Below are 12,850 nucleotides of genomic sequence, written 5' to 3'. Positions count from 1 at the left end.
AGTTTTGTAGTGATGAAACAATGTTATTGATGTAAATTGTGAATAGGACTGGACCTAAAATTGAGCCCTGCGGAACACCATTTGTAACTGTTAAAAACTCAGTTTGGTAGTTTCCCAGCTTAACTGACTGCTGTCTATCAGAGAGATAGTCCCTAAACCAGCTACATGTAGAATAATCAAAACCAATTTCATGCAGCCTCTCTAAAAGCAAATGGTGATCTAAAGTATCAAAAGCTTTTGACAGATCAACAAAAAGTGCTGCACAGTGCATTTTTTTATCGATAGCTGTAACAATGTTGTCTAAGACCAAAGTGACAGCAGATACAGTACTGTGGCCTGCCCTAAAACCAGATTGAAATGGACTCAAAATGGAAGCACTGGATAAAAAGGATTTCAACTGAGTATTAATGACTGATTCTAGAATTTTTGCCAGGCATGGGAGTTTGGAAATTGGCCTGTAATTGTTAAGATCACTTTTGTCACCCCCTTTATGTAATGGAATGACGTGAGCTTTTTTCCAGACTTTAGGAACAATACCAGAGGAGATGGAAAGATTAAAAATATGGGTTATTTGTTTTGATATGATAAGTGCAGAGAGATTTATTGAAAATGGGTCCAAATTGTCCTCTCCCATGTACTTCCTGGGGTTGATGGCAAGAAGCGCATCTACAACAATACTTGTTGGGACTTGAACAAGGCTGAAAAGAGGAGTTTTAGAGACAGGTGGTATGCTATTTTTATTTCTCGTGGTGGTAGGCGTAGAAGGCGTAGATACTCCATTGTGAAAGAGTTTACCAGCAGCTATAAAGTGTTTATTGAAAGCTAAACCAATTTCTTTCTGATCATTTAAAATATGATCATTTATTTTTAACTGACTGGGAACAGTGCTAGAATTGTTTTTGTTATAATTCACAGCCTTCCAAAATAGTGCAGGGTTGGAGTAGCAGTTTGAAATTAGTTCGAGGTAGTAGTCTGATTTAGCTTTCCTAACCATGGATATGCACCTATTTCTGATTTGTCTGAAAGCAGTCCACTTGGAGTTTTCACCAGAGCGTCTAGCTAGGGACCATGCTTTATTTCTCTCTGCAAATATATCGGACAATTCATTTGTGAACCAGGGGTTTGATCTATTTTTTACTCTGTGCTTTTTAAGGGGTGCATGCTTGTTCAAAATGGAGGAGAAAGTATTGGTGAAAAATTCTAAGGCCAATTCCACATCAGATATTTCACTTGTGAGATGAATGTCACTTTGATAGAGTTCATTTAAAAATGCTTGCTCGTTAAAACCTTTAAAATTACGCTTAATGATGATTTTGGGTTGAGATTTTTTAAGATGAATACTTCTGATACAGGCCACCGGGCAGTGATCACTGATTCCAAGCTCAAAGACACCAGCAGAAACTATTTTATTGCTTTGATTTGATAATATTAAATCGATCAAAGTTGATTTTGCTGGGTTTTTTAGATTTGGTCTTGTGGGCTCAGTTATTATTTGTGTAAGATTTAGGTTGCTACATATTTCTTTAAAAGGTTCAGAGGCACCAGAAAGCCAGTCAATGTTAAAATCACCCATCATAATGACCTCTCTATTTACATATGGAGAGATTAAATGTGCTAGCTCACTCAAGGAGCTATTTACTGCTGAAGGGGGCCTGTATACACCAATTACAATAACACAATCATTTAACGATAAAGACAATTCCAAAGCAATAAATTCAAAGCAGCTTCGAACAGAGACAGCATGTAGTAATGATACAGAATAATGTGATTTAACATAGACAGCCACTCCCCCACCCCGTGTGGTCCTGTCTATTCTGAATAAACTATAATCATTTATTGCCACCATAGAGTCATGTGTACTGCTCTTCAACCATGATTCAGTTAGAACCAAGACATCTGGGTCAGCCTGAGACACTAAGATGTTAACATGGTCTAATTTATTGTGCTGAAGCAAACTTCTTATGTTTAAGTGAAGAAAACCCAAACCCTTTCTTGTTTTGAGGATGTTTGGTGAGTTTAGCTTTGATATGCTCATGTCCAGGTTATCAACAGCGGGGTGGTCCAACACAATTGACCTATTACACATAATAGGTACATTTTTCAAGTTACTTGTAATCCCAAGTGGTCTGTGGCGTGACCTGTAAAATCTATGAGGAGGGATTAATGATGATCTGACAGACTGACATACAGGGATTGGGTGAGTTTTTATAGTAATGGATGTTCCAGGCCTGGAGGGGGCGCTAGATGCATGGGGACTAGTGGTCATGGAGGCTGTGTCACGTGAGCTAACTACCTCTTGACTGACCAGGTGTGGAGATAGTCAATCATGCTGGACAGAGTTTGCAAGAGGAGTGACGCTAGGAACCGATTTTATTGTTAAGAGCATATTGCTGGCCAGAAGATGTTTCCCTTGTTTGTTTAAATGCAAACCATCGCTGGCAAAGAAAGACGGTCTGTTCCAGAAAACGTTAAAATTGTCGACAAAGGGAATGCCCATGGAGAGACAATACTGTTTGAGCCAAACATGAAGTTGGCGTGCGCGGCTGAATTTGATGTCACCAAATCGAGGGGAAGGCATGGGACCAGAGACGATACATTGTTTCCCAGCGGTCAGGACGGAATCGATTAGGGCTTTAAAATCAGTTTTAAGACTTTCTGACTTTTCTGACTTAAGGTCATTTGAGCCAATATGTGTCACGACCATAGATGCAGCGGGATTACTGTGGATAATGTGTGGTAGCACTGAGTTGATGTGGGATACCTGGGCACCGGGATAGCAGAAGGTCTCCGCCCTCGGCAGGAGAACTTGTCGGACCATGGATGAGCCAATGAGGAGGCACTGGAGCTCCGCTGCTCGGCCCTGCTGCGCTGCAGAGCAACCAGGTGAAGGCCGGGCTGGATCATTAGCCTGCAGTGTTGATGCCCGCGGTCCAGAGCGGCAAAGTTGCGTAGGTTGAGCCGGGCGTCTGGTGGATCCTTCTGATCGTCTGATGATGGCATCCTGCAGGTCACACAGACAACAACAATTTAAAACATTCAGATCAATTGAATGAGAGACATAATAGCCTAATTAAAACAGTTACAAGTGTAGAGGGGTTGATTCAAAATAATAATTTTAAATTGGTTAACAGTTATGAGTGTATTTATTTTAATTGTATGTTGTAGGCTGTTCCAGGAGTCAGGGGCACTATGGCTAAAAGCGGTTTTACCAAGCTCAGACCGGGCATAGGGGACATATAACATGAGCATGTCAGTTGAGCGGGTTTGATAAAGCCCATCTGAAATAAGCAGCATTTCTGTCAAATATAGTGGTAGCTTTCCAGTCAGAGCTTTATATATAAAAATATGCCAATGTGCATCACGTCTCTCCTTAAGGGAGGACCACCCAACCTTTTCATATAAAACACAATGGTGTGTATCATAAGCATCTCCTGTAATGAATCTCAAAGCAGAGTGAAATACAGAGTCTAGGAGTTTAAGGCATGAACGAGATGCATGCCGATAAACCACATCACCGTAATCAAGGACAGACATAAAAACTGCCTCAATAATCCTTTTCCTACTGAACAACGGGAAGGTGGCTTTATTCCTATAAAAATAGCCAATCTTTTGTCGGAGACGACAGACAAGATTTTTTATGTGAAATGTAAAAGAGAGTTTTTCATCTATCCAGATGCCAAGATATTTATATTCAGTGACTCTTTCAATATGAGATCCATTATTTGTGTGAATAATAAGATCATTAAAATGTGTAATTCTTGCTCTGGAAAAGCACATATATTTTGTTTTTTCTATATTAAGGACAAGCCTGAGATCCACTAGACAGTTCTGCAGGGTGTTAAAAGAGCTCTGTAGGTTCTGAACAGATTGTTGCACTGAATCAGAAATGCAATACAGTACAGTGTCGTCCGCATACAAATGGGCATGACAGTTTTGTAGTGATGAAACAATGTTATTGATGTAAATTGTGAATAGGACTGGACCTAAAATTGAGCCCTGCGGAACACCATTTGTAACTGTTAAAAACTCAGTTTGGTAGTTTCCCAGCTTAACTGACTGCTGTCTATCAGAGAGATAGTCCCTAAACCAGCTACATGTAGAATAATCAAAACCAATTTCATGCAGCCTCTCTAAAAGCAAATGGTGATCTAAAGTATCAAAAGCTTTTGACAGATCAACAAAAAGTGCTGCACAGTGCATTTTTTTATCGATAGCTGTAACAATGTTGTCTAAGACCAAAGTGACAGCAGATACAGTACTGTGGCCTGCCCTAAAACCAGATTGAAATGGACTCAAAATGGAAGCACTGGATAAAAAGGATTTCAACTGAGTATTAATGACTGATTCTAGAATTTTTGCCAGGCATGGGAGTTTGGAAATTGGCCTGTAATTGTTAAGATCACTTTTGTCACCCCCTTTATGTAATGGAATGACGTGAGCTTTTTTCCAGACTTTAGGAACAATACCAGAGGAGATGGAAAGATTAAAAATATGGGTTATTTGTTTTGATATGATAAGTGCAGAGAGATTTATTGAAAATGGGTCCAAATTGTCCTCTCCCATGTACTTCCTGGGGTTGATGGCAAGAAGCGCATCTACAACAATACTTGTTGGGACTTGAACAAGGCTGAAAAGAGGAGTTTTAGAGACAGGTGGTATGCTATTTTTATTTCTCGTGGTGGTAGGCGTAGAAGGCGTAGATACTCCATTGTGAAAGAGTTTACCAGCAGCTATAAAGTGTTTATTGAAAGCTAAACCAATTTCTTTCTGATCATTTAAAATATGATCATTTATTTTTAACTGACTGGGAACAGTGCTAGAATTGTTTTTGTTATAATTCACAGCCTTCCAAAATAGTGCAGGGTTGGAGTAGCAGTTTGAAATTAGTTCGAGGTAGTAGTCTGATTTAGCTTTCCTAACCATGGATATGCACCTATTTCTGATTTGTCTGAAAGCAGTCCACTTGGAGTTTTCACCAGAGCGTCTAGCTAGGGACCATGCTTTATTTCTCTCTGCAAATATATCGGACAATTCATTTGTGAACCAGGGGTTTGATCTATTTTTTACTCTGTGCTTTTTAAGGGGTGCATGCTTGTTCAAAATGGAGGAGAAAGTATTGGTGAAAAATTCTAAGGCCAATTCCACATCAGATATTTCACTTGTGAGATGAATGTCACTTTGATAGAGTTCATTTAAAAATGCTTGCTCGTTAAAACCTTTAAAATTACGCTTAATGATGATTTTGGGTTGAGATTTTTTAAGATGAATACTTCTGATACAGGCCACCGGGCAGTGATCACTGATTCCAAGCTCAAAGACACCAGCAGAAACTATTTTATTGCTTTGATTTGATAATATTAAATCGATCAAAGTTGATTTTGCTGGGTTTTTTAGATTTGGTCTTGTGGGCTCAGTTATTATTTGTGTAAGATTTAGGTTGCTACATATTTCTTTAAAAGGTTCAGAGGCACCAGAAAGCCAGTCAATGTTAAAATCACCCATCATAATGACCTCTCTATTTACATATGGAGAGATTAAATGTGCTAGCTCACTCAAGGAGCTATTTACTGCTGAAGGGGGCCTGTACACACCAATTACAACAAAACAATCATTGGATGATAAAGACAATTCCAAAGCAATAAATTCAAAGCAGCTTCGAACAGAGACAGCATGTAGTAATGATACAGAATAATGTGATTTAACATAGACAGCCACTCCCCCACCCCGTGTGGTCCTGTCTATTCTGAATAAACTATAATCATTTATTGCCACCATAGAGTCATGTGTACTGCTCTTCAACCATGATTCAGTTAGAACCAAGACATCTGGGTCAGCCTGAGACACTAAGATGTTAACATGGTCTAATTTATTGTGCTGAAGCAAACTTCTTATGTTTAAGTGAAGAAAACCCAAACCCTTTCTTGTTTTGAGGATGTTTGGTGAGTTTAGCTTTGATATGCTCATGTCCAGGTTATCAACAGCGGGGTGGTCCAACACAATTGACCTATTACACATAATAGGTACATTTTTCAAGTTACTTGTAATCCCAAGTGGTCTGTGGCGTGACCTGTAAAATCTATGAGGAGGGATTAATGATGATCTGACAGACTGACATACAGGGATTGGGTGAGTTTTTATAGTAATGGATGTTCCAGGCCTGGAGGGGGCGCTAGATGCATGGGGACTAGTGGTCATGGAGGCTGTGTCACGTGAGCTAACTACCTCTTGACTGACCAGGTGTGGAGATAGTCAATCATGCTGGACAGAGTTTGCAAGAGGAGTGACGCTAGGAACCGATTTTATTGTTAAGAGCATATTGCTGGCCAGAAGATGTTTCCCTTGTTTGTTTAAATGCAAACCATCGCTGGCAAAGAAAGACGGTCTGTTCCAGAAAACGTTAAAATTGTCGACAAAGGGAATGCCCATGGAGAGACAATACTGTTTGAGCCAAACATGAAGTTGGCGTGCGCGGCTGAATTTGATGTCACCAAATCGAGGGGAAGGCATGGGACCAGAGACGATACATTGTTTCCCAGCGGTCAGGACGGAATCGATTAGGGCTTTAAAATCAGTTTTAAGACTTTCTGACTTTTCTGACTTAAGGTCATTTGAGCCGATATGTGTCACGACCATAGATGCAGCGGGATTACTGTGGATAATGTGTGGTAGCACTGAGTTGATGTGGGATACCTGGGCACCGGGATAGCAGAAGGTCTCCGCCCTCGGCAGGAGAACTTGTCGGACCATGGATGAGCCAATGAGGAGGCACTGGAGCTCCGCTGCTCGGCCCTGCTGCGCTGCAGAGCAACCAGGTGAAGGCCGGGCTGGATCATTAGCCTGCAGTGTTGATGCCCGCGGTCCAGAGCGGCAAAGTTGCGTAGGTTGAGCCGGGCGTCTGGTGGATCCTTCTGATCGTCTGATGATGGCATCCTGCAGCATCCTGCGTCGGTTCTCTCCCGTGTTGGAACGACGAGACGTCTGGGAAACACCGGCCACAGGTGGAGAGGAGACAGCGGCGGCGTAGGAAGCGGCGGCGGGCAGCGAAGTGACAGCGGAGGAAGAGGAGGCGGCGGGTATCGGAACAGCGGAAGGGTAGGACGTGGTGGCGCGTGCCAGGGCAGTGGTGGTATCCCTGTCCACAGGTGAACCGTGGCCAACTGGACGTGGCTGGAACCGGGGAGGAGAGCTAGAGCCATTTGCCATTGATGGAAACTCCTGTAGGCTCATAACTTCGAATCTGTTGCCAAGCTCCAGGCGCTGCGGTGTTGGGGGAGTCCGCGGACGACCACAATGTTTACCCTTGCGGGCTGTTAACCAATTTATCGGTTTAACAGGGGTCGAGCTCAGCGGGAATTGTCCATCCCCTTTGTTGACAGTCGCTGCCAGCTTAGGTTTTGCACCAAGTAGACTCCACTGATCGTTGGGTATGGCTAACACGGGCCCGGGCACAGTGACAGGAGAAGAGGATCCCACAATGGCGGAGCCGGGCCACGGGAGAGTAGGATCATCGCCTGCCATGCAGAGGGAGCCGCAGCCAGAGGATCTTAGGGCGACAAGGTGCTTCATTTGAGTGGAAGCAACAGAGGATAGCTCCATGATGATGTCGTTTTTACCCCTGAGTTCAGCTTGCAGACCAGAGATCCTCTCCTTCAGTCGACCTAAGGTAAGATTGCATTCACACGTTTGTAGCATAGTGGTAGCTGGTGCTAGCTTGCTGTATGGAGCTGCTGCGTTCAGTGCAGGGTTGGTGATATCCCGTGTAGATGGTAGAGCCTTGGCCCAGCCTGGCCTGGTGGGGATGGTGAAGCCTGTGCTGTTGCTCAGGTGAGCGTGCTACTGCTGTTGCTCAGGTGAGCGTGTGCTGCGTGTGCTGCGTGTGCTGCGTGAGCTGCGTGTGCTGCGTGTGCTGCGTGAGCTGCGTGAGCTGCGTGTGCTGCGTGAGCTGCGTGTGCTGCGTGAACACACACACACACACACACACAGCCAGGTCACACACACACACACACACAGCCAGGTCACACACACACACACACACACACACACACACACACAGCCAGGTCACACACACACACACACACACACAGCCAGGTCACACACACACACACACACACGGCCAGGTCACACACACACACACACACACACACACACGGCCAGGTCACACACGTCACACACACACACACACACACACACACACACACACACACACACACAGCCAGGTCACACACACACACACACACACACACAGCCAGGTCACACACACACACACACACACACACACACACACACACACACACACACACACACACACACACACAGCCAGGTCACACACACACACACACAGCCAGGTCACACACACACACACACACACACACAGCCAGGTCACACACACACACACACACACACACACACACACACACACACACACACACACACACACACACACACACACACACAGCCAGGTCACACACACACACACACACACAGCCAGGTCACACACACACACACACACACACACAGCCAGGTCACACACACACACACACACACACACACACACACACACACACACACACACACACACACACACACACACACACACACACACACACACGGCCAGGTCACACACACACACACACACAGCCAGGTCACACACACACACACACACACACACAGCCAGGTCACACACACACACACACAGCCAGGTCACACACACACACACACACACACACACACACACACACACACACACACACACACACACACACAGCCAGGTCACACACACACACACACACACACACACACACACACACACACACACACACACACACACAGCCAGGTCACACACACACACACACACACACACACACACACACACACACACAGCCAGGTCACACACACACACACACACACACACACACACACACGGCCAGGTCACACACACACAGCCAGGTCACACACACAGCCAGGTCACACACACACACACACACACACACACACACACACACACACACACACACACACACACAGCCAGGTCACACACACACACACACAGCCAGGTCACACACACACACACACACACACAAACACACACACGGCCAGGTCACACACACACACACACACAGCCAGGTCACACACACACACACACACACACACACACACACACACACACACGCCCAGGTCACACACACACACACACGGCCAGGTCAGACACACACACACACACACACACACACACACACACACACACACACACACACGGCCAGACCAGTAGATCTAGTAGTATCTGATCATTCAAGATCAAACTTAAGACTTTTTAAGACCGTTTTAATTTAAAAAAAAATTATTTCCCTACTGTATCCGTGTCTGAAACCAGACCCATCTCAGTTGTGTTTGAAGGAAAGTACCTCGGATGCCTAGCAGTCCATTCTCGACCCTGGCTTTGATTCCAATAAATACTGTTAAAAAAATCACCCAAATTATTCTCTATATTAAAGGAGCATTAAAAGCCCCAATCAAATGTGTGCGTGCGTGTGTGCGGTAGAACAAACATCCGGCTGTGTGGGAGTGCCACTTGATGCCACTAAATATTCCAATATTACACACTGCACCTTTAAACCTCTTCTTCCTCTGTGGTTGTATTGCTGCCGGAGTATTTAAAGACCTACTTCACCGGTGGGAATATGAAGGTGTATTGAACTCTGAGATCCTATGTAGTATAAATGTGTAACCATTTTAGAAATCGGTTCATCCTAGCCTGAGAAAAGGCAGAAAGAGAGTTTTATGGTCTCACTGTCTAACCCTACATTTTACTAGTGTGACATCACAGGAGTGTTTGAACCTCTTCTTCTTCTCTTGCTGTATTGTTGCAGGAGTGCAGTGCGGATCCCGACCTCCCACCGGCCCCGGATGCTGCTGTGCGGTCGTGAGGGCGCCGGTCAGACGTCCCACCTGGCGCCCGCCCTGCTGCACGCCATGGAGCGATTCACCACGCACAGCCTCGACTCTGCTGTGCTGTTTGGAGCCAGCGGCACCTCGCCGGAGGAGGCCTGCGCACAGGCTAGTACACACATTGCATTGTTATGCATTTGTGTGTTGTTTCAACACAAGTGAAGTTGCACATGAGGAATTGTGATGTTGAATGTGATGTTGCAGTCTTTACCCTTGTTTATACCGCCCCCCTGTGGGTTAAGCTTAAAGAGCTCCAGTAATGTCAAGACGTTCAAAGCTCTTTGGAAAAATATATTCATCTGTCGATAATTTTTTTTTATAAATCTATTATTTCGCTGCTGTCAAATCATCCCCGTCACCAATGTGGAAACATCGGTATTATTTGAAAACATAATGTATGTGTGTTGGGTGTATGTTTGTATATATTTTTATAATAGTCGTTGTTGCTCTCAGGTGTTCTGTGAGGCTAAGCGTACCTCTCCCTCCATCCTGTACCTGCCTCACATCCACCAATGGTGGGACACGGCCGGCCCCTCGCTCAAAGCCTCCTTCCTCTCTCTGCTCAACTCCATCCCCTCCTTCTGCCCCATCCTGCTGCTGGCCACCTGCAGCCTGCCCCTCAAACAGCTGGACCCCGAGGTACACACACACACATGCACACACGCTCGCACACACACACACACACACACACACACACACACACACACACACACACACACACACACACACACACACACACAGTTTTTTTTGTTTTTAAGATTATTTTTTGGCATTTTCAAGCTGTATTAGACAGTACAGAGTTGAAATGGGGAGACAGAGACAGAGAGAGGAGGGGGATGACCTGCAGTAAAGGTCCATGGGTTGGATTTGAACCCGCGACCACTGCAACGAAGGCCGGAGCCAATATGGTACACAATCTATCCACTACAACACCGGAGCAATCCACTGTGCCACAGTTTTAATCTTTTACTTGTGTCTCTGTCTGGTTTAGTAGACAGTATGTAGTATATACAGTACATGTTGAGTATGTAGGAGGGAGGACGTTAGTAGGGCTTTTACAACTGTGCTACTACTGTCTGCACGTAGATGCATTCACGTTCAGTCATCTACCAGATGCTACGTAATATGACGCGTTTGACGTAGGGGGTTAAAAAAAGAACTTTGTAGGAGCTTAGCTCAAAACAGCCACTTTGCTCTCGGAATCAATATTCTTATGTTTTGACAAAAAAAAAAATCCTGCATATTATTTTTCAATGGGCATGTCCATAATAGATTATGTATACATCTAGAACTATTTTTAACTTCCAATACGCACTTTAAAGGGACACTGTGTAACATTTTAAGTAATTGATTAGCTAAAATCACTATCCTCATTCATAAATATGTCCTCATTGGTGTAAAATCACCTCTGCCAATAATCTGAATTATCCTCCTGAGCGGAGAATTACAATTATTAATATACATTTTGTACATTGAGCGGGCAAGTCTTATGGAGGCATCCATGTTTTTGGAATGTCATCAGGTGCATTGTTTGGAATGTAGAATTGTTCTTGTCCTTGAAGGCCACTGTAGCTTCTGTTATTATTCTAAAGGGTTGGGGTTACCCAGGGAGTGTTGCATTCTAGAACTTTGTAGAACTTTCTTGATGATGTCATATTACACACTGCACATTTAAGTAAGTCAATTTAGTCCATTTCCACGAGGCACATTGACATTAGTCTCCGTCCCCAGATCCAGTCCCTGTTCCGGGTGGAGTACGGGGAGGTTTACACCGTCGCAGTTCCAACCAAACAGGAACGAACAAACTTCTTCCAGGAGCTGATCATGGACCAGGGCTCAGAGGCCCCGCCCACCAACAAGAAAGCCTGTGAGTGAGACAGACAGACAGACAGAGAGTGAGACAGACAGACAGACAGACAGACAGACAGACAGACAGACAGACAGACAGACAGACAGAGGGCCTATCCGAAAACTTTTTTTTGCATAGGAAATTTCCTTTCCTATCGAGCTGAACCGGAAGTACTCGGCAGATAGGTGATCCGAATTCTCAAAATGCTTAGGAAAGGCATAGGAAAGGAGCCTCGATTCATCCTTTAACCCTCCTTTAGCATAGGTTGCTCCTGACCAACCTATGCTAAAGGAAAGGAGATAGTGGTATCCCATAATCCTTTACGGCGGCAAGATTTAAAGCAACAGGCCACCGCCGGAGTTTACAGACTCTACACGAATACGAACGAGAGGTAAAACAGAAGAGAGGAGAGGAGAAGAGAGGAAGATTTAACTCGGCTAAAACAAAATACCCCCCCCCCCCCCACACACACACACACACAGGCTAAAGATAATAAAGAACTCATAAAAGACCAACATCATAATAGTTATTTTCGTAGCACATAATTTACACCATAAGAAAAGAAAATACCAACTTCACATTTAAAGTGTAACTGCACCCTTTTACTTGTTTTTTGAGATAGAAGCTGAATTAAATCACTATGTTGTTAAGGAACACTTATATGCTGGTGTTGATATTGAAAAAAATTGCAATATGTTAAATATCGGCAATTTAAGAAATGTTTTGTATTGTAAATCATTTTAGAACTTTACTAAGATTTGAAAAAAACGTTTTCCTTTGGGTTCGAAAAATGACGTACATGTTGACTTAATGTACGTCATCACGTCGCCGCAAAGCCGGTCACGCTCTTCACAGGTCCATGGCTGATCCATGAGCTATTACTGTTATACTGTCCCTCCAAGGATGTTATTTCGGGGGTTAACGTTAACACACTTCACTTCTATCGGCAGTGTGTCTGCATTATCTCACACTGTATAACACACACACACACACACGGACCCGGACTTGTTCATTACTTCACTTGATTGACACACGCTACCGCTCGCTCGCTCTCCT

The 12,850-nt window shown here is 44.2% G+C and overlaps 1 protein-coding gene across 1 annotated transcript in view; it reads left to right on the top strand.

The window, feature by feature from the left end:
* The window catches only part of LOC307264006 (ATPase family AAA domain-containing protein 2-like), a gene marked incomplete at both ends in the record, with an annotated part of 40,636 nt that overhangs the window by 19,590 nt on the left and 8,196 nt on the right, over window positions 1–12,850 (top strand). Inside the window, 5 exons of the mRNA XM_080045330.1 lie at window positions 6,937–7,092; window positions 7,626–7,663; window positions 9,867–10,053; window positions 10,399–10,584; window positions 11,677–11,812. Coding sequence (XP_079901456.1) covers window positions 6,937–7,092; window positions 7,626–7,663; window positions 9,867–10,053; window positions 10,399–10,584; window positions 11,677–11,812 — 703 coding nt within the window. The remainder of the gene's footprint in view (window positions 1–6,936; window positions 7,093–7,625; window positions 7,664–9,866; window positions 10,054–10,398; window positions 10,585–11,676; window positions 11,813–12,850) is intronic.

The sequence above is a fragment of the Ammodytes marinus genome (genome assembly GCF_949987685.1).
Source record: "Ammodytes marinus genome assembly, chromosome: 17".
Classification (NCBI taxonomy): Eukaryota; Metazoa; Chordata; class Actinopteri; order Uranoscopiformes; family Ammodytidae; genus Ammodytes; species Ammodytes marinus.
Note: the sequence above shows the minus strand (reverse complement) of the source record. Positions and strands in the feature narration are given on the sequence as shown.